We start from the raw sequence: 22,366 nt of genomic DNA, 5'->3' as shown, positions 1-22,366 counted from the left end.
GGATTCTCAACAAAGATCATAGAAGAGAAGTTTTTCACTAATCCAAGAAGCTAAAAAAATGTATATTAGCAACATATCAAGCCATGCACGACTCCTAAACCACATGACAATTAATGTGGTAAAAAAAGGCTTCTAGAAGAGTAGAACTGCAGGAAAGCGACTCGTATGGTATTGATAAAACTCTCCTTGTCACCTTTCCCCCAAGTGAGCCATTTTTTCCACAAACTCTCAAGGAGTGTAGGGCCCATGCATGTGAGTGATATTTCCCTGGTTCCGTGGCGTAATTTACTAGCGTCCAAATGTATTTGACACCACCGAAAAAGAAAGAGATGATAACAATGGAATCGTTTAACCCAATTAAGCTTGGTTCATGTACAATAAATTTTCTAAAAATGTCTGCGACATGGTTCCTTCTTGGATTCATCTGTTCCATCATGATTAATTTAATGAAAAAAATATGATATAATTGATTTATTATTAATGTTGTGGTGCAAGCATCCCTTCCGTACCATTTTATGGGTGCGATGTGATTCGTCTGATCTTTATCGTGCGCACGAACCCTAATAGGGGAGGTGCACCGGGTTCAGGGAGTAAAATTTTAATCTTCTAGAAGGTGTGAAGATATTTGAAGCGAAAGATAGGGACTATAGCCACCACACAACTGCTAGTGGACCACTTCGTCACCCTTCACCTTACACATGTACTTTCATCATGGCCGTTCTCGCCACTCTCAGTGCATTTCTCTATCATGGTAATAGATAAATCTTTATCATTAACAGAATAAGTATATTACTTCAAGGAACATCTTGTTCAAGATTCATAATACTTGAAAAATATTATATATTTTATATTTGAAATGATAAATTTGTTACTAACCTACCAAATCATTTGGCTTAATTAAGAAGTAGCTAGCTACGATCAAATGTATTAATTCATGCTAATAGGCTAGTAATAATTCTCATATAACATCGACCGTTTCTGGCGCATGTGGCAAGAGGGTTGGTGGTTAATACTCGAGATATCAGGTTTGAAGCCTAGTTGCTTCATATTTTCAACTATCCAACTTACGTTGAATGACGATAATTTATATATATATTTTTAAAAAATATAAAGTATTAATTATCGAAATATTACAAATAATGCAGGACCTAATTAACGGGTCCAAATAGTAAATCTTTTTGAATTTGATGGTGTACAGAGAGATCAGGTTAATTTCTTTCTCTACTTGAGATAACAAAAATGCTTTAATCTGACATGATCCATCTAAAATTGCGTTGCGGTGGTAAATTGAGTTATTATTCATGACTGTTTTCTTCAAGAAAGGTCCTTGATACCAACTTATTGACTTAAATTCTTTATACGACAAATGGAATAGGAGCAAGAGATTCTGAGAGTGTGCTTCGGAGAAAATGATCGGGTTTAGTTCCATTAATTACTAGAAAATCAACAAAAATAGCTAAAAAATATATATTCAAAATCATGTGCATAATTAAGCAACACAACCTTGTCAAACTAAATGCGGTCACAGAGGATAGAGGCCACATTAGGTTGTTCACTTTAATGTACGTAGTCCCCTATTAAGAAGATCTCGACTAGTTAACGTAAAGCTTAACTAAAATTTCAACAGTTGTAACTTTCAAGTCTCTTTTTAGGTTCGCCCTTTTTAATCTAGCGGAGAAAATACTGATATTTTTTTTTACAAGTTCTTCGTCCTAATAAATGCTTTAAAATTCTTTCTTGCCAAACGATTAATTACTATTTTTTAATCAAATAATAATTTATAAAAACAAAAGAATTGATACTTGGTATCCAAATTTCAACTGCGCAACAGTAATGTACGTATCACTGTTATGCTTTTCTGAAGTCTTGTTTGGCTATGCTTCTATTTATTGTTGAAAATAATAATCTAAACTTAATTAAAATATAGTTACAAATAAGTTTAAATTTTTTATTTGATTATGATTAGAATATGCATGTAATTATCCAAAATAAAATTAAATTTATCATCTGTTATGATTTGATGGCTATATATAGTTAGACATGGATTAATTTGATGAAAAAATCACAGTAGATATGGCTGCATAGGTGTTGTCCAGAATGTAATTAATTGCTTATTATTTTAGTTATCTTCTTCCTCGATCCTTTAATATTTTTTTTTCATATTATTTTGTTCTATTTTAAATATTGGGTTATATAATCGGTATCAGCATAAATACCAGTTTCAACAAGTGATATCAGAGAAAATCACGCTTCCAACATTTATAATTGTAATTATAATAATCTTGACAAAACATTAAGCAAAGAGAAAAAAAAAAAAAAAAAAAAAAGTTCTAAGTTGCTCTCGGAAGCAGAAATAAGATTATAAGACTCGAGAGGAGTCTCAAATTGATACTTTTAATTCTGCAACAAAAGAAGGGAAAACATTAAACCGTAGTACAGGATCAAACAGACCCAATTCAGTTTCCTTGGTTATTTTATGACGGATTAAATATTGACTCCTACTCAAAACACAATGTAGTGCGGAACCTAATAAGCCGTTAATCAGTTTTCTTAGTTCTCTTGTGCCAAATTAAATATTGAGTTAATTGGACTAAAGATAGAGTGCGTGCATTCCTAAGCATGGTATCTTGGCGCGCTCTAACCGGCCAAATTAAATGCACAAAGATATTAAACATTTAGTAATAAGCTAAACCTTGATCGCAAGATTAAATATTGCGTTGTGCAAATTTACAATGAATGCGACATTCGTTGACCTCGATGTATTATTACATTACGCATTCACAGCCCGTAACAAGGGTTGTTAAATTATTCAATAATTAGTGGTAAATAAGACGAGCTAGGCAACTTGATCATACAAGTTCTAAAGCAAATAGACTAATTCAATTCTCGATGACGTTTCCTGTGCTATATAAAATTATTATTATTAACTTATTCATGTATAAAACTGCATGATTTGGTCCCCCCCCCCTTACTTCATGCAGAAAAAAAAAAAATTGGGGCTAAGAAAGGTCAATCTTATATTATCTTTGCTTTCGCAACAAGAACCATTAATTTTTCAAGAATTATTCTTTTCATTACTTGTTTTGAGAGGAATACTCCTCTCGACTAATTCATGTGCAAGGAAATTATTAATAGCTTTTAAATCGTGATAAGAATATTCATATAAATCCGTAAGTAGGGCCTCAAAAACAATAAATTTTATGTGATACAGGATTAGATATATATCCAACTAGAGACCATGAATTAAAGCNTCGGTCCGCTTTTTCAGCAAACTGACCAAAATACCCTTTTTATTTTTTCTCTTTCCTCTTTCTCTCTCCTCTTCGTTTCTCTCGTTCTTTTTTTTTTCTCGCCAGCAGAGCGGAGGCGGAAACGGTCCGTCTCACCTCTCACCCTCACTCTCTTGCCCTCACCCTCGCCCTTGCCCTCGTCCACGCACCCCCCACCTTCCTCGCCTCCAATCCCGCCAAGGTCGCGCCGCTACTTTTTTTTTTTTGCTTTTTTCTTTTCTTTTCTTCTCTGACTCTTTTCCACCGTCTCCGACGACGACGCCACTCGCCCTTCCCCGCCTTTCTTATCTCTCCCTCTCCCTCATCCTTTGCCGTCTCCTACGACGATGCATCTTCGCCGGTGCCGACGTCGACGTCGACACCGTGGAGGTCATTGCGGCGCTACAGGCTCGGAGCGGGGGTCCTTAGCGGCGTCGTCGCCGGCACCATGGCTGTTGGCAAAGAAGGTGACAAAAAAAAAATATAAAAAAATTAAAAAAAAATAAAGATAAAAAATTATATAAAAAGAAGGATGAACATGAAATTGTATCGTTAACTGCAAAAAAAATTATAAGTTGCACTACTTAAGATGTAAACTGCAACTTTAAAATAAAAATACACTCTTTAAACGAAAATTACACTCTTTGAGAGACATTTACACTGTTTCTCTTCTTATTACACTCTTTTAGATGTAAACTGCATCCATTAAGATGAAAGTTACACTCTTTAAACAAAAGTTGCACTGTTTCTCCTCTTGTTGCACCATTTCTCCTCTTGTTACACTATTTTTTATCTTAAACTGCACCCTTTTAAAAGATATTTATACTGTTTCTCCTCTTGTTGCACTGTTTCTCCTCTTGTTGCACCATTTCTATATAAACAAGAGGAGAAATAGTGCAACAAGAGGAGAAACAGTGCAACAAGAGAAACAACTGCACTGTTTTAAGAGATATATATACTGTTTCTCCTCTTGTTGCACCATTTCTGTGTAAACAAGAGAAAAAACTACACTGTTTTAAAAGATATATCTACTGTTTTTTCTCTTGTTGCACTGTTTCTCCTCCTGTTGCACCATTTCTGTGTAAACAATAGGAGAAATAGTGCAACAAGAGGAGAAACAATGCAATAAGAGGAGAAACTGCATCCTTTTAAGAGATATTTATACTATTTCTCCTCTTGTTTACACAGAAATGGTGCAACAAGAGAAGAAACAGTGCAACAAGAGAAAAAACAGTAGATATATCTTTTAAAACAGTGCAGTTTCTCCTCTTGTTGCACTATTTCTCCTCTTGTTTACACAGAAATGGTGCAACAAGAGGAGAAACAGTACAACAAGAGGAGAAACAGTATAAATATCACTTAAAAGGATGCAGTTTAAGATAAAAAAATAGTATAATTTTTGTTCAAATGGTATAATTTTTATCTTAAAGCAGCAATTTACATCTTAAATAGTGCAACTTATAATTTTTTTTATAATTAACGATACAATTTCATCTTCATCCTTCTTTTTATATAATTTTTTATCTTTATTTTTTTTTCTGTTTTTTCTATAATTTTTTTTGTCACCTTCTCTGCCAACAGCTACGGCGCCAGTGACGACGCCGCTAAGAACCCCCGCTCCGAGGCTGTAGCGCCGCAGTGACATCTACGGTGTCGACGTCGGCGCCAGCGAAGATAAATCGTCGTCGGAGGCGGCAGAAAATGAGGGAGAGGGAGAGATGAGAAGGGCGGGGAAGGGCGAGTGGCGTCGTCGTCGGAGACGGTAGAGAAGAGTCGGAGAAGAAAAGAAAAGAAAAAAACAAAAAAAAAGTCACGGCGCTGCCTTGGCGGGATTGGAGGCGAGGAAGGTGGGGGGTGCGTGGACGAGGGCAAGGGCGAGGGCGAGGGCGAGGGCGAGGGCGAGAGAGTGAGGATGAGAGGTGAGATGGACAGTTTCCGCCTCCGCTCTGCCGGCGAGAAAAAAAAAAAAGAACGAGAGAAACGAAGAGGAGAGAGAAAGAGGAAAGAGAAAAAGTAAAAAGGGCATTTTGGTCAGTTTGCTGAAAAAGCGGACCGAATTTGTAAAAACGAAAAATGTGATCCGGTTTTGCAAAAAATCAAAATAAGTGAATTTTTTATGCAAATTGGCCTCTATATATATATATATATATATATATATATATATATATAAAGTTCTTCTACTAGGCTGTAAGTTATAACTTCTAGAAGCTCATGATGAGCTGGATCGGGAGGATCAGATCAATGGTTTATGGCCCACCAGGTCCAGGTGATGATCTAGCTACAGTTTCACATCTTAACCAAGTTCTTCTAGAAGCCTTTATTATGATGTTCTCCACCCCCCACCCTTCTAAAAGCTACACATGCCCTGTAAGTTGTAACGCCCTCCTCCCAATTACCTCCATGTGGTCTCCACCCTCGAAAGCCCTAGAGCCCTAGAATTAAACTAGACTAGACTAGACTAGAAAAGATAGGGTTCTCATCCTTTGGAGCCTTCTTTAAAGATTAGGATCAATTTGATTTTTCATGAACAGTACAGTGCTAATCCATTTGCCCCAGTTGTCACCTCATCCATGTCCATTTCCTTCTTCCCCCACACCACATACAATTCCCATGAATCCCAATTCCCTCTTATATATATTTGTTTCAATTTGTTCATTAAAATAATTTTATAATTTTTATTCCCCTAATTGATTTATAGCCCTCCCTATTTATAGGCTTACTCACTCCCACTCCCCCCCCAGTCCTTGTCCATCCTTCCTTAAACTCGCCCTCAATTCTCCACCATTACTACTACTACTGCTATTGCTATTCTAAAAGAGAGAGAGAGAGAGAGATTAGAGAGAAGTACCAATAGAAACATACAAGTGAGAAAATGAGAGTGAGAGGGAGGGGAAAGAGGGAGAGAGGAGAGGAGATGGTGGGAACTGGGGAGGAAGAGGAGAGGGTCCTGATCCCGGGGTTACCTGATGACGTGGCGCTGGACTGCCTCGCACGTGTGCCGCTGCGGTACCACGGGGGGCTCCGGCGCGTGTGCCGGAGGTGGCGGGAGCTGGCCGAGTCCCCCGCGTTCTACCGCCGCAGGGACAGGATCGGCGCCGCCGAGGACCTCGTCTTCCTCGTCCAAACCCTAGTGGCCCCCGACGCCCGCGAGGGCAAGGGTAAGGCGACGGAGGAGGAGGGGGAGGGGGAGGGGGAGGGGAGGAGAGGGGGCGGCGGGGGCGGGGCACCGGCGTACGGGCTCAGCGAGTACAACGCGACGACGGGGAGTGGCGGCGCGCGGCTGGGCGGTGCCGATGTTCGCGCAGTGCGCGGCGGCGGGGGGAAGGTGGTGGTGGTGGGGGTGGGACCGGCGACGCTGGAGCCGGTGGCGGAGGTGCGGGTGCTGGACCCCGCGGCGGGACGTGGGGCGCGGGGCCCCGATGGGCGCGGCGCGGTCGTTCTTCGCGTGCGCCGGGGCGGGGGCGCGGGTGTACGCGGCGGGGGGCCACGACCGGCAGAAGAACGCGCTGCGGCGGCGGAGGCGTACGACGTCGCGGCGGACGAGTGGGCGCGCGCGGTGGCGGCGATGGGGAGAGCGGACGAGTGCCAGGGGGCGGTCGGCGGCGGGGGCCGGTTCTGGGCGGTGAGCGGGTACGGCACGGAGCGGCAGGGGCGGTTCGATGCCGGGGCGGAGTGGTACGACGAGGGCGCCGGGAGTGGACCAAGGAAGAGGGGATGTGGGACCCGCCGCCGCCTCCGCCGCGGCCGATGCCGAGGACGGCAGCGGCGGCGCCGCAGCGGGCGTGCTGCGTGGGGGTCGCGGGGAGGTGTGGAGCGTGGAGTGCGGGAGGAGAGGGGTGAGGGAGTACGAGGGGAGGGGGAAGGGGTGGAGGGCGGTGGCGCCGGCGCCGGAGGGATGAGGTCGAGCCCCAGGGCTGCGGCGCTTGGCGGCGACGGACGGAGGAGGGGGAGGTGTTCGTGATTGGGGCCGCGGAGGAGGGCGGGGGCCATAGGGCGTGGGTGCTCCACGTAGCGACCGCCAAGTGACGGGGTGGAGACCCCCCCCGGGTTCTCGGGTTCGCGTACTCCGCCGCCGCGCTCCGGCTGTAAAAAATTCCCCACCGGAGCGGCCGCAGTATATTACATACGCTGTATGCGGTAGACTCTCCTCCGTCTGTTTGTCTGCTTACTGGTATTTTTACAGTATAGTCCGAGTAGATCTTGTAAATAAATTATCAATTATGAGACGGGGTCACGCTTGTCGGTGTCGGCTTAAGCGTCTTTCTTCTCTTCCCCCCTGTTTTCTGCTCTGGGTTTGCGGTGGGTGGGAATTTGTGAGCAAAAAAGAAAAAGAAAAAGAAAAATGTTTTCCTGAGTGTTTATTCTTCTTCGCTATTAGCTGATATTGTAGTTAGAAGCCAACTTATGAAATTTCTCTGCAATCCAATGTGCGTGAACAGAATGCCATTCTCTGTCTAACAGTAGACCATAAATTCGACAGTATAGATATATTGTTACCAATCAAAGCCTCCTGCAGTATTCAGCGCCCCAGGAATGCGAGTTCCAGCTGGTCGTGTTCGGTTCCAGTTACTCACCACCCGTACGCACAGACTGTTCTTAAAGCTTCTCGAACACAAGCTGTATACTCTTTATTATTATTAGGGAAAACTTCAAAAACCCCCCCTGTGGTTTCGTGCTTTCTCACTTTAGTACCTTGTGGTTTAAAACGTATCAATTTGCCCCCCTGTGGTTTCGTTTTTCTCTTTTTGTTATCAATTTTATTATTATTTTTTTCTTAAATCAGTGACAAAGTTAAAATTAAAGGATACTAAAGTGAATATTCAATAAATATAGATGGTTATCTGAAGTTTTTTGTATATAATTTAACGAAATGTTAACGAAAAAGCTTCCGAAAAGATAAAAATGAAACCACAGGGGGGCAAATTGATACGTTTTAAACCACAGGGTAGTAAAGTGAGAATGCATGAAACTACTGGGGGGTTTTTGAAGTTTTCCCTTATTATTATTATTATTATTATTATTAGTGCGATGATGTTTAGAGTCGAAACGTAAAAGGACGGTGGGTTTGGATCTTTGTACCCTGCCAACAGCTGTGGATATATTCTGCGGAAGTCAAAGAAAGATCGAGCATGCACCAGAAAGATGAGAGTGAGATGTAAATGTGAATCAACTGGTACTCCTTTCTTCAACTGCCAATAATAGCACTAGTTAAACTGGATTGTACATGCATATCTCTATCTCTTTTTTAAAAGTCCCGCACTGTCTTATATTGCAAAATTGTCCATAAATTCTTCGTGTAAACATCTTAATCCCATATAACTTTCTCACGTTGTCATAATTTCGTTCCCGGCACTTTCTCTAAATTGATCAGAGATGGAAAATATTCACAAACTTAGATGTCGTGGAAAAAAAAAAATGCAGCCCTTTCACAATATGAGATAGTATAAAGACTATCCATACATTTTACCCTTAGTTTTACTTCTTATAAATCTATTAAAAAAAAAAAAATCTGTCCTGCATACCAGTTGATAACTGTAGGTGCAATGCTGTTTTCTTTCACGCACAATGTTTTGCAAAAGATCCGCATGCTGAGCAAAATAATAACCAAAATGCATATATTCACAAAAATTGTAAGTAAAATTCTGATTAATGAAACCAACCGTCCCTAAAGTAAGTGGCAAAAGGTTTGGTGTCATGTTTAAAATGACAAGAGGTCAAGTTGGACATAGTCATATTTGAAATTGTGGGAGGTTGGGTGTGGGTTGAATCATGTTCGAAACGGCAAGAGACATGTTACGTTGAGTCGCAGTCGAGACTAAACTACAGAGCCTTGTTCGAAATGGCGGGAGGTCGATTGTGCTGAGTCACTGTCGAGACTAGACCTAGTCACTTTTGAAATGACGGGAGGCTGAGTTAGGCCAATTAATATTCGAAGTGGTGGAAGGCCGGTTAGACGGATGTTTTAAATGAATTGGTTGTATCTATTTAGCAACTTGCATTTTTAAAATAAATAGTTCGCACCAACGATCCTATAAACATGTGGATAGCTGTGAAACCGTAGCATAAATGTGTTGGCTACTCCAAAGAACGGATGGGTAAATGCTCAATTCACTATCATTTTTCTTTTAATATTTCAATTTTGATCTTTGTGGGCTCTGGAAATTCAAAAACTAAGCGGAGCCCCGTACTCTCTATGACTCCTTCGTAGCTACGGATGTCAAACGGCCCGGCATCGCCATGGGCTGGGCTGCAACACATCACGTATACTGTAGCCGGCCCGGTTCGGCCTTATTTCGAGCCGTGCTGGTTCTCTTTCTTTGGGCTTGCTGGCCCGGCACCGTCCATCCTAAAATGGGCTTGGCCCGTGCTTAACAGAAAAGTGGGCCGTGCTAATCGGGCCAAGTCCGGATTTCAAGGCCCAAAGGCATTAGGGTTAGAGTTCCTGGGGAGAAGGCCCTCCTTCTCAGGAGCTCTACTCCCAAGGTTTGCAGTGGCAAACTTTGGAAGGAGGGATTTTGGTCCAATAGATCAAATTCTCAATTCTTTTTTTTCCTAAAAAAAAGAAAAATTTATAAATTATTTTGAAAAGTTGAAAATGTTTATTATTTTGTAATTATTTTTATAAATTTTAAAATTTTTAATCATAATATAGATTTAAATAGAAACAAATTATTAATCATAGTTTTAAATTTTATATATTTTCTGAGAAAAATTTTAAAATAAAAATTTTAAGAGCCAGCCGGAAGCACGGTCTGCCCGTGCCTTCCGGGCCGGAGGGCTGTGCTAGACCGAAGGGTTGGTAGCACCGACCCGGCCCGGGTTTGAATTCGGGCCGTGCCGTGCCGATCTCTAGCCTGTTTCGGCCCGAATAATGTGGGGCACGGCCCACATTGCACCTCTGTCTCTAGCATCGCAAAGTTTTATTTGGGCGTCGTGATGTGCAATTGCCGCTGCAACACTCCCCACGGGGCCAATAAAACGATAGGGTTGACTAAAGTTTGATTAAAAGAAATGAAAAAACAAAAAACTAATTTACTCAACAATTACGTTAGTGTTCCGGTCACGAGTCAAATTAGCTCTCCAATAGTCAAATAAAAAAACAAAGTGGTACGTTTCAAGTGGGTCATTCGATTGGGTAAAACTACGCTCCACAACACAAGGCGACGAGACGAGGTTAATTAATAAACTTGATCATTTATGATTAATTAAAGGCTAATAAAATTTCCATGTTGTTATCATATATAGTGACCTATATATCAATATTATCTAAACCCCAACCTGGGTTCCACGAAACTAAGCAGGTAAATTGGTTCGATCACTTCACGTGGCACGGAACGTACCCTGACATTGAACTCGAACCCAAATCCTAACATATTATTCAAAATTAAATTAGATTAATCTCACGCTTGAAGTTTATAATATATGAAAAATAAAAAAAAAAAAACGCCGGCTTTATGTGTCTCAAACTTTGTTCCTGCACTATCCTGCTTACGTCCTCGTCTACTCCACTCTCACGGATATGATTAGAATCTAAAATACAATATAAAACTTTTCGGAGAACATACGGCAAAGAGGCCATTTGGAGAGAACATTTTGTCTTTTGTTATATTTTTTTCTCACATTTAATATATACTACCCCTCAATCATCTTCATTTGTCTATTTATAAGGTTTAGTACCATAGCAGTTAGAAAGGAAGAAGGAGATCGAATGGAGGAAGAGAAGGAGATCATCGTCGCAAAGGAGAGAGAGCATGCCATCGACATGCGCCGGGACGAAGTTGGTGACAGTAAAGAGAGCGCGAACGGAGTCGAGGAGGAGAAAAAAGTTGGTCCAGAAGCAGTTGAAGTTAAAAGGAGTCGAAGAGTAGCAGCTTTGGATGCGTTTAGAGGGCTCACTATTGTTGTAAGATGAGATATATCGATCTCTCTTTAATTCGCTCTCTTGTTTTCTCCTTAATGTTATTGGACAATTTGTTTGTGACGGTTTGTCGATCATATGGTGTAGTTGATGATATTGGTTGATGATGCGGGTGGGGCGTACGAGCGAATTGATCATTCGCCGTGGAACGGATGCACACTTGCAGATTTCGTCATGCCTTTCTTCCTCTTCATTGTCGGAGTCGCCATTGCTCTCGCTTTTAAGGTTTGAAATTTTTTTCTTTTGTGAGATAGAAAGTATGCTACCCACTTCGTTTATTTTATTTAGAAATAAATTTGGTTGGAAATGTAAATTAACTAGAATTCAAACTTAAGACTTCGGGTACCAACTATAAAGCCCTTTATGACTTGCACTAGAAACTATCGGTTTTAAGTTTGAATTTTAGAAAGAATAAATTGCACTATACTAGTGCTTAAATTTTTTTTTTTTAAGAGAACATAATCTTCAAATTTCTACCATAGCTTTAGTTATTAATTCAAAAATCTATTAATTTATAAAACTCACGTTTAGTTTGAAAATACCCAAACATGTGTCTGATATAGGAGTGTCAACGAGCCGAACATGAGCGAGTTGGAACCGGCTTGTATTTCGCTCGTTAAAGTATCGAGCCGAACACAAGCTTGCTCACAAACAACAAATTAAAGAATTAAAAAGAATATATATACAGAAGAAATATATAAGATTTTATCTAATTAGATTTTGATCTAATAATTGAAACTTTATATATAAATAGATATTTGTATAATTGCATTGGACTTTATATTTAGGTTTGGTTAAAAATTAAATAAAGAAAAATTTTTATTTGATATTTATATAATTATTTATTTATATATATAAAAATATAAAATATATGTAATTGAATTTTATCGAGCCGAACATGCGTAGGCTGATCTCAACTCATGTTCGACTCGTTTATTAAACGAGCTGAAAAATTCGACTCATATTCAAGTTGTTTACTAATAAACAAACGATTTGATCTTGAGCTTATTTTAAATAGAACATGAGCCACGAACAGCGAGATTGCCACCCCTAGTTTGCTATGCAATTATGAAACTAAGGAATATGTGCCAGACTATAGTAGTTTAAAAAAAAAAAAAAAATTCTTAGGTGAAAGTGTACTGACTACAGTACAATTCGAAAATAAAATACAAAATTTAGACATTTAAATTTTACTATTTAACTTTGCAGTTTTTTCATCATCATGCCAACTTTAATAATAGGGCTTTTTTTGCATTTAGCCCATCGGCAAATTTTTATTTTAAAATTAGCCCTATCAAAATTTAATTTGCAAAAATGGACCTGCGTCTGCCACGTAGGCGCCACGTCAGCGCCACGAGGGCAAGGTCGGGGCCCGTATGTTAAGTTTGAACACGGTGAACCATTCACCGTGTTCAAACACAGTGAATGGTTTATCGTGTTTAGTACATATTTTTTGTATATTGAAAAGAGAAATAGGAAGTAGGGATGTCAGTAGGTATGGATATTCGAAATATTATCCGAATCCAAACCCGAATAAATTATATATATATATATATACATAATTTATTTTTGTTTATTTATACAATATATAAAATATTTAATAATTTTTATTTTTTAGATCTTCATCCATCGGTATAGAATTTTAAAACCCGCTGAGTTCAGATTCGGATTTCGAGTTTTTGGTCGGATATGGATATGGGTATGGATTTTTAAAATTCGTTAGATTCGGATCCGGGTTTGGATTTTAATTTGATTTTCGGGTTCAGGTTCGGATTTTTGAAAACGAGAAGAAAAGGAATACAAATTTCCTGTTTCTCTTTTCAATATACAAAAAATACGTACTAAACACACGGTGAATCATTCACCGTATTTAGACACGGTGAATGATTCACCTTATTTAACTTAACTACGGCCCCTAGCCCGGCCCGCGTGGTGCTGACGTGGCGCCTGCGTGGCAAGCCTAGGTTCATTTTTGCAAATTAAATTTTGACAGGGCTATTTTTTAAATAAAAATTGCCAGGGTCCTAAATGCAAAAAAAACCCATAATAATAATATTCTTTACTTCAAAAAAAAACTTGAACAATATTCTTAACCTTTTTCAATAAAATATTTATAACTTATAACTGAACATTCCATTAACTTTTTGACAGGAACTGTTAAATTCCTGCAGTTTAAGTTTTTGAAATCAAAACAGCCCTTGTCTGAACCCTTTCCATCAATTTGTTCGCTGCAGAGGGTCCCAAAACTTAGTGATGCAGTTAAAAAGATCCTCCTCAGAACACTCAAGCTCCTCTTCTGGGGCTTACTCCTCCAAGGTACCTGTGTATTAGAATTCCTTAACATGTTGGAGTATTTGATGCTGGGTTTGTGTCTCTTTTTGTTTTTTTTTTATAAAAAATTGTTGGTGTTTGTGTTGGTGCAAATGTGCAATGAAGGTGGGTACTCCCATGCTCCTGATGACCTCTCCTATGGAGTTGATATGAAGAAAATCAGATGGTGTGGCATCCTCCAGGTTTGCCTCTCAACATTCTGCACATCATTTTTTTTTTTTCTTTGGTCTTTTCTACATCAAACTTTAATGGTTTGGCAGTCACATGACTTTTGAAAGTTCAGGTTTATATTTAATTCTAGCTGTTTCTAGTTTGATTTCTATCATCTTCCTTTAATGTGGAATAAGCAGAGAATAGCATTGGTTTACTTGGTGGTGGCTCTTATAGAGGCTTTAACAAGAAAAGTCCGGCCGACCGTCGTCGCCTCGGGCCCTATTGCGATATTCGATGCGTATCGCTGGCAATGGTACAAACTTTCAGTTCGCTTATCGGCCAAATTTGTATGATTGATCACAGAACAAGTTCGTGTCGTTGTTCCGGTCAAGTTATGGCGCGCAAATTCTGCGTCAGCGCATGTGAAATCCCGAAATTGCATACACTGTCTGCTGAGGCCTACTTGATGCGCAGTTCGCTCTACTCCGCATTCAGTGTTTAACGGAATTTAAAAGTTCTTTCTATCTGATTTTAGTGTAGACTTACGGTTTGTTGATTTACCAGGATTGGTGGGTTCGTTGCATTTGTCGTATACATGGTCACCACATTCTCGCTCTATGTTCCAGATTGGAGCTACGTTTTCCATAGTGATGGGGATGTGAATGATGGGAAAAGATTTACGGTACATTTGTAGAACTTTGCCTCTCTTAGGAGATTTAATTGCCTTAAATTGAATATATAGCCTAGTAATCGTTTACTCGGATATTCTGATTGATGCATTATCGCGTTTTTCAGGTCAAGTGTGGTGTTAGAGGGCATTTCGATCCTGCTTGCAATGCAGTTGGCTATGTGGATAGGCAAGTATGGGGGATAAACCATCTCTATACTCAACCAGTTTGGATAAGATCCAAGGTGGGGACTCTTTTGAGCTGATATTTAAAGCGAATAGAGAATTGAACCAGCGAAACTTATTCTGAATAAATTATTATCGGCCAGGATTGTACGGATAGTTCACCAAACATGGGCCTGCTCCGGGTGGATGCTGCTAGTTGGTGTCTCGCTCCGTTTGAACCTGAAGGCTTGTTGAGGTTCAACTAACTGCTCATTTTTAATCGATGAATTCTAGTTGGAAGTGCTGTGCACACTAACAGTATGTTTAACTTTCGCAAGTTCTAAGCAAGATGAAATTATTATGCATGTTTTTTCCAGCTCAGTGTCAGCGATTCTTTCAGGAACCATCGGAATCCACTATGGACATGTGCTGATTCACTTCAAGGTTATCCTGCTACACTTTATTCTTGCACAAAAACTTACAATAGACTAGTAGTTTATCTAAAGAAGTTACATGACTATTGATATGACTGTATCAGATCCTCATATTCGATTAATTTTACAACTAGCGACTAAAATTTCAGTTGACGATTTATTATTCATTGATTTTGTTGAATTTTTATAGAGTCATTCGGAGAGGCTTAAACATTGGATGATAATGGCGCTTTCTCTCTTAATTTGCGCCGTCATCCTTCATTCTACCAATGGTATTCTCTATCCTCTTTATTTCTGTCATGGCATCCTAGTATCTTGTGGACTGATGTAAACTCTGATATTGTCATCATTAGTTGACTTAGTTTTTGTCTTGTAGCCATTCCTCTAAATAAGCAACTCTACAGTTTTAGTTATGTTTGTTTCACGGCTGGGGCAGCAGGAATCGTTCTCTCGGCATTCTATATATTGGTACTTACGTAATTACGATGTCCGTACTTTTATTTGGTGTGACATTTTTACAGTTTCCTCAAGTATTATCTAAATTATTTTTTGTCGTTGTGATGTGTAGATTGATGTGTGGGGTCTTAGAATGCCATTCCTCTTTCTAGAGTGGATCGGAATGAATGCGATGCTTGTTTTTGTAATGGCTGCTCAAGGTATCTTTCCTGCATTTGTCAATGGGTGGTACTACGAAAATCCTGATCACTCTCTGGTAAGTTATATACCACTTTTTAAGCTGAAGATTAGAGTCTTTAGAGAAATCATGTATGCAATAAAGCTTGCGTATGCTTCTATATGCAGGTCCACTGGATCTTCAAGCATATTTTTGTTAAAGTGTGGCATTCAGAGAGATTGGGGACCCTTTTGTATGTTATATTTGCGGAGATTTTGTTTTGGGGAGTTGTTGCAGGAATCTTGCATAAACTGAAAATCTACTGGAAACTTTGAAGATGTAAGTTCAAGTTTGTTGGCAACGTTGTTAGATGATACGTGTAATTCTCTGTTGATGTTTCTGTTCTTTATCCTGATAATAATATTAAAATTCATGTGAAAGATGTATGTGGCCAATCTTTCTGAACTCGTGGAATGGATGTTGATGCCTAGCTAACTATACTCTTTTCCTATAAAGTGAATATTCAATTTAACTGAAAAGACTAAAGAAAATGGTTTCAGAAAGAGGTAAATGCTTATAACGGCAATAGCTTGTATGGAAGAAGAATCTTGGTACGTATACATTCATGTATCCCCTGTTATAAGTTGGACTATGTGATCAAAACCTTTAGCCAGATTTGATGCACTGGTTGCTTATATGTCACATTACATTTTTCTACTTGTTCTTTGTCGATCTCATAACTGTATAATTGAAGATTTAAACCTTTAAAATCATGGGGAAACTAAAGAACAGAATAAAATTTCACAAAGTGAAAAAAAGATTTTGTATTTGAAACGGCCAGGAGTATTTGGTGGAAAACTTCATGTCAAAAGGCTCTAGTTTTTCATTGTTTCCCGGCCTAATCTTAAAAATTAGATGATTTTATAGTCATGTAAAAAGTACTAAGCAGTTAATTAATATAGCTTATGCTTGTCTTGATTGAATGAAGCTGCTTGAGTAGTTTAAGTTGAACACTTCGGAAATCTTCCTCTTGTGGACTGATAGATTTCTGATTGTGGCAAAAAGAAACCAGAGGACGAATTAGAACATTTTCAGAAAACAAATTGATAGAGAGAAACAGGAAATAATACAGTTTCTGTTTACTGAAGTGCTCAGGTAAAAATGTTCAGATGTTTACAACAAGTTGTAAGCGGAAAAAAGGAAAAAGAGATTGGATAAGTTGAGGACAGCGATTGAACAATATATGCTATTTTTACTTGAAACATGTGACAGTTCCTGTCTCTTATGGTTAATCATTTTCTCTCAAAAATCAGAGTATGTAGCCATGTGGCTTTTTATCCAATTCACATGTTCATAGCTTATGTCAAACAAAATTCGCGGGCATTCTTGTAGTATGAGTCATACTACAAGTCATCCATCAACGAGAAATAATGCAAACGCATTTAAGGACCACGATGTTCAGACAAGATTCATGTGAGGCCAGCTTAGTTAGTTAGAGTGACAACAAACAGGACCCTAGGACAGGCAACATGGCGCATTTGGATCTTTTGGCGAAATTTTCAGACAATTTCGTCTGTAGACCTCAGGTTAGCTTTGACTGCAATGACTGTTAGGTCCTACTACCTGTTGACCATTGGCTAGATCTCGGAGAGCGCATGATTATGTACATGTTATTGTTCTTTTCTCGATGTCGTCTGCTTCTTGAAGTTTAAGGAAAGCAGAAGCATATGAAGGTGGTGCTGTTCCTACATGTGGTCGTGGTTCTGTTGTTTGTTCTTATCCTTCGATAGACTGACATTATTCATATATGCTTAACATGGTCCACAGGCATTATTCTTGTCTATTTTTTTGTCTACATTTGGTCCCATCTCTAAGATATAATGAGTACTAAGGGCGTAGATCCACATGGTGTACTTCCTTCCATCCATCCATATATTTTGAGTATATGTATATATATATATATGTAGCTTTAATATTGTATATGTCAATAAAAGCCCAAAGTTCCACTAGTTACTTTACATTTCCAATTTTTTGAATCAGATGAAATGAGAACATAATGCTTGACAGGGGAAACATTGGTTCTGAGAACTGACAATGAAATTAGTCTGTCAATTCTTTTACAGCAAAAAAAAAGCTTGATCTGGGGTTTGTTTTTGTGCAAAATCTTACTACACTTAGTTAACATGTCATATGATTCAGCTTATATCTGAATCTCCTCTTTTCTCTTCGAACAAAAGAAATAACAGATCATATGAAATGCCAACCAGAAAATAAAATTTTCAGGCAAATTAAATTGTTTGTAAATTGCAGTTCTGGAGTTCTGGTGAGGGAATTTGGTTATAGTTAGAAAAATTTCATGTTCGAACTTCATTTTTTGACAGGTTATTGTTCAGCATCTACCTTTTTCTTTCTTCTCCCGAACTTCCTCAGGGATGTTTGAAAGAAGTTCATATTTTATTGTGATAAGAGACATTCCAGCTAAAATTTGGGCAAGATCCAAGAGTGACAGACATTCCAGCTAACATTTGGGTAAGATCCAAGAGTGACAGCATGCAAACATCAGATAAAATGATTGAAGTGCTCCTCTTGTAACATCAAATGTTTTGTTATTTAATTTTATGTATCCTGATTTGCACTTAATGCCTCCTCGCATTTCAAATCCTGAAGATATTATGTCAATAATGCATCTTTAATTATTCTTAATGAAGGTCAATGTCCCTTAATTGAATCTGATGCTTGTTTATAACTATGTGATGTGATCCGAAGGCTTCATTTCTGCTTATTTTAGTAGTATCATGAAAACTAATGTTCTCTGAGTTGGCTTGCTATTTTATTGTCGAGATCCCATTGGCAGTGTACAAGATGCAGCTCATGCAAACTCTCCATTGTCTTTAAAGTGTTCTGAATCCTAATAAATTATTCAGTTCAACTAATTAAATACTTAATCACTTACAAGTGTGTCCACTACTTGCTTGCTTTTCTTAATAGATTTCTTAATACAGTAGCTTGTCGACTTGTAAACTATCAATATTGACAGTTTTGCAGAATAAACTCAGCTTGGACTCTCTTCAGCACACAGTTACAGTAAAGAAGCCAAAGAAATTAAAGAATCGAAGATTCCGAGGGCTTTTGTATGATACATATCATGATTCACAAAATTTTGTGCATACTTTTTCAACATGATTATCCGAAAATAAGTGTTCTAGTTCCTAAATGCCTGCATACTTTCACGCTCTTGTGTTACAAAATATAGATGATCTTCTTCTTTCGTTTCTTACAAAAGAGTTGGAATCTTTTTGTGCATGAAAGATATTATTCTGCTCCTCAAGGCCTGAATTCTTCATTGCTTACAATTTAGCTTTGTTCAGGCATATAAGCATCTTCTACAACATGCACCTTTCAAAGAACCTTTAGGAATCGATTTGACGCAATTTCGGTGTGGTTGGTATCAACTTTGTTGTCATCCTTTTTACACCACTCCTTTCGAGAAACAGCACTATTAGAAAGATGAGAAACACTGTTAACTTCAAGCTTAAATATGGAGATGTGGGTCCAATGCCCATCAACAGCTAAACCTTTAAACTCACAACTTGCATATGAGTTGCTGTAATTAGTCGTGCAGGTGTTAAAGAAAATGCCACGAAAGCGCAGCGGGCCCGATGACCTGGCCCGATGACCTGGCCCGTCTGACAAGCATATGCTCGTAATGAGAGAGGATTATGCTGCCAACATCATCGACGAGGAGATTTTGGTAAGTTATACTATTAGTTTCGTACAAATTTACTCAAACACCATTTCTTTTGTTTTTTATTAATTTGCTTTTATGAATTATGATCCGTATTCTTTCCTTGTGGTTGAACCCAACACTCCATGTGCTTTACCTCCCCTACTCCCTCTCATTCCCCTTCTCCTCTCTAAAGGAAAGAATCTCTTCTTTAATGCTTGTGTGGGATAGAGCACGTGCTTGCTCAATCTCATGGGCTTCTTCCACTGCCCCCTCCATGTGCCCCAATCACTACAAACCCACTTCCTTTTTTGCTTCCCCTCACCTCCCCCCTTTAAACACACACACACACACACACACACACACACACACACACACACACACATATATATATATATATATATATATATATATATGCATAACACAATATCACTCCCATAACAATCACTACCCAAAGTCCCACAATGAGCACCCCAACTTCACCCATTACTCCATGCACTCGTTCTTGGTACATAATTATTTGCCATCTTTAGAACACTCTACACTATCTATTTTAGTTCTCTCTTTAACTCTCTCTCTTTCTTTTTTCTTTTTTTTTTTGTTGCTTTCTTAGGTCTGTTAGCGATGATTCGTTGAGAAGGTACGTGTCATATGCGAGCGAGAGCTGCATACAGGAGCTGTTAACGGCGTCGGACGAGGGCTGGGGGAGCTGGCGGGGACGGGTGGAAGGTGTTGGCATTTGAGAATGGTGTCGAGATATCGAAGCGGTCCTCAGGATCTCTCCATGTCTTCAGAAGCCGGTGGCTGCTACGGTCCGTCTCCCCCCAGCAGTTCATCACTGTCGCCAATGCCATCGATGCTGCAAAGGTAAACAAATTTCACTAGCCTTTTATCCTTCTAGATGCAAAGAATAATAATCCCATATTACATACAAAAGTAGCACATTGTATATAATGCAAAAGAAGAAATTGTAAATTATAGCTCTCACTATTAATAGTCAAAAACTCATTTACTTTTTTGACCTCCATATGATCACTTTCAAAAACTACTCGTAAATTTCAAGAAATTGTAACTATTAATTAACTAGTGGTTTTAATTGAAAGTCGAGGTGAAATGAATCTAGGCTTATGTTGATAGCCTGTATAATGTCCTAAACCCGAAGTACAAGTATTGGTATAAATATATGTTAGTACATCAACAGTTTTTCTATATCCACGGCCGAAGGAAGAGTCGGATTTAAATTTATAGCCAGTGCTTGGGATTTTGACCGTGCGAGCAAGTTGACAAGTTGGTTAAGTAGTTACTACTGTTCATATGGGATCCATTTGATGGTATCGTCAGCGCGCTTTGTCAGAGTAGGAATGGATCAACAGAGAAACAGCTACTGCAGGACTCGTTAGCAAACAACGCAACCCCCCCTCCAAAAGGACAAAAGCACTTCTGGGAGAAGCTGGGGAATAGGAAAACGAGGAGCATACGAGGAAGATGCATGAGTGATGGCAAGTGACCAAACACGTCACCTTGATGAAGAGGGAGTGAACTAGTGAAGGGGTGTGTGCAGCCCCTTCACATGGGAATTAATTATACATGGAGGGTCATATGTGGATTAAGAATCACATTAAGGTTTAAAAGTTAAAGCTTATAATGGTTTACAGGAAAAATCTCTATTCCTTTTTCCTGGTGTCTTTTAATGATGGTCTAAAAAGTCTTTAGTGCTTTCACTAAATGTAATTTGGTTGAGAATAGTTATTTATTATTATTAGTCTAGATTGATTTGGTATGACCGCCGACTATTTGAATAATCATTATCTTCGGAGACGATCTTACATCGGTTTTTTTCTTTCTTTCTTTCTTTCTTTCTTTCTTTCTTATCCATTTGATAAATTGTAAAGAAAAATATCATGTGTCATTTGATTATCTGCATGTAAAACAATTCACTGCACTGTTTAGCCAATATATCGTGAATGTTGATCATAGCCACATATTATTGTAACAATGTTTTATATTTGCTTTGCCCTTTAAAACATGGCTAGTAATTAAACTTCTAGCTGTATGCATCTTACAGCAATGGGACCATGACCTAGTCGAAGCCAAGTACATAAAGGGCCTAAGTGATAACCTCAGTATCATCCACCTCAAGTTCGGGGACGCGTCGAAACCGCTCTTCAAGAAGAGAGAGTTCATCGTCTACGAACGGCGTGAGACTATGGATGATGGAACACTGGTAACTAAGATGCACTTCAAATATCGAACATTATTTTAGTTAAGAAATTTCGTTGTTGATGGAAATGAGAAGAGCAAATGCTGGAAATATTTTCGATTTTTATTTAGGTAGTTGCTGTAGCTTCTCTACCGAAGGAGATCGCTGCGGGACTGATGCCGAAGAAGAGCAATTCGATCCGTGGGCTGCTGCTGCAGTCAGGATGGGTGGTCGAGAAGCTCGACGACGATTCGTGCATCGTGACTTACGTTATTCAGGTAAATAGCATTCTTACTCTACACATTTGGTATGGATCATCTAGTTTTGAAATTATGGTATTGAATCTTATTGACATTTGTGTTCATGAAAACCAAACTGCAACAAAATTTCATGATAAAAAAAAAAAAAACAAAGAATTAACTATATTCCTAACATTCTGGAGATTTCTCCAACATATTTCACAATATAAGTAATAATAATCTTGAAATTTTGCTTTTTTTTTTCTTTTCTATTATAAATAAACAAGTGAATTTATCCTTTTTTTTATTTAAAATTTTTGAACTTCTATTTTTGCAGTTAGACCCTGCTGGATGGTTGCCAAAGTGCTTAGTCAATCGGCTCAACACGAAGCTGGTTATGATCATTGACAACTTAAAAAAGCTAGCACAAACTTGCCCAACCAATGATGCAATAATATGAAAGCACCATAGAGGGGGAAAAGGAAAATTTTCATATATATTGTATATGAGTAAATAAATATCTTATACATGTTTCATGATAAATAATAATAATGAAAATAGCCTCCGGAAGCCCTGGCTGCTTCCATTTTATAAGCTTAGTTTATCTTTCTAATAAATGAAGCGGGTAGCTGGCTACCTATTTCTCAAAAAAA

The 22,366-nt window shown here is 38.8% G+C and overlaps 3 protein-coding genes across 3 annotated transcripts; all 3 read left to right on the top strand.

Moving 5' to 3' along the window:
• Positions 5,477-7,230, top strand: LOC109723337 (F-box/kelch-repeat protein At2g44130-like). The gene is given in 3 exon segments (XM_020251673.1): positions 5,477-6,662; positions 6,664-6,779; positions 6,782-7,230. Coding segments are annotated over 3 exon segments (1,086 nt in total). The 5' UTR covers positions 5,477-6,141.
• On the top strand, positions 10,995-15,992 carry LOC109723273 (heparan-alpha-glucosaminide N-acetyltransferase-like). Its single transcript, XM_020251595.1, has 13 exons — positions 10,995-11,172; positions 11,275-11,412; positions 13,422-13,503; positions 13,624-13,700; positions 13,869-13,984; positions 14,236-14,353; positions 14,467-14,583; positions 14,668-14,759; positions 14,881-14,947; positions 15,128-15,209; positions 15,314-15,405; positions 15,506-15,649; positions 15,739-15,992. Exons 1-13 carry the CDS (start codon positions 11,032-11,034, stop codon positions 15,883-15,885), a joined length of 1,413 nt encoding a protein of 470 aa, XP_020107184.1. The 5' UTR covers positions 10,995-11,031; the 3' UTR covers positions 15,886-15,992.
• LOC109722791 (PCTP-like protein) lies at positions 19,503-22,307 on the top strand. The gene is given in 6 exon segments (XM_020250928.1): positions 19,503-19,782; positions 19,888-19,974; positions 19,976-20,141; positions 21,340-21,498; positions 21,606-21,752; positions 22,051-22,307. Coding segments are annotated over 6 exon segments (726 nt in total). The 5' UTR covers positions 19,503-19,738; the 3' UTR covers positions 22,174-22,307.

Source organism: Ananas comosus, linkage group 17, assembly GCF_001540865.1.
Source record: "Ananas comosus cultivar F153 linkage group 17, ASM154086v1, whole genome shotgun sequence".
In the NCBI taxonomy this organism is placed as follows: Eukaryota; Viridiplantae; Streptophyta; class Magnoliopsida; order Poales; family Bromeliaceae; genus Ananas; species Ananas comosus.
Note: the sequence above shows the minus strand (reverse complement) of the source record. Positions and strands in the feature narration are given on the sequence as shown.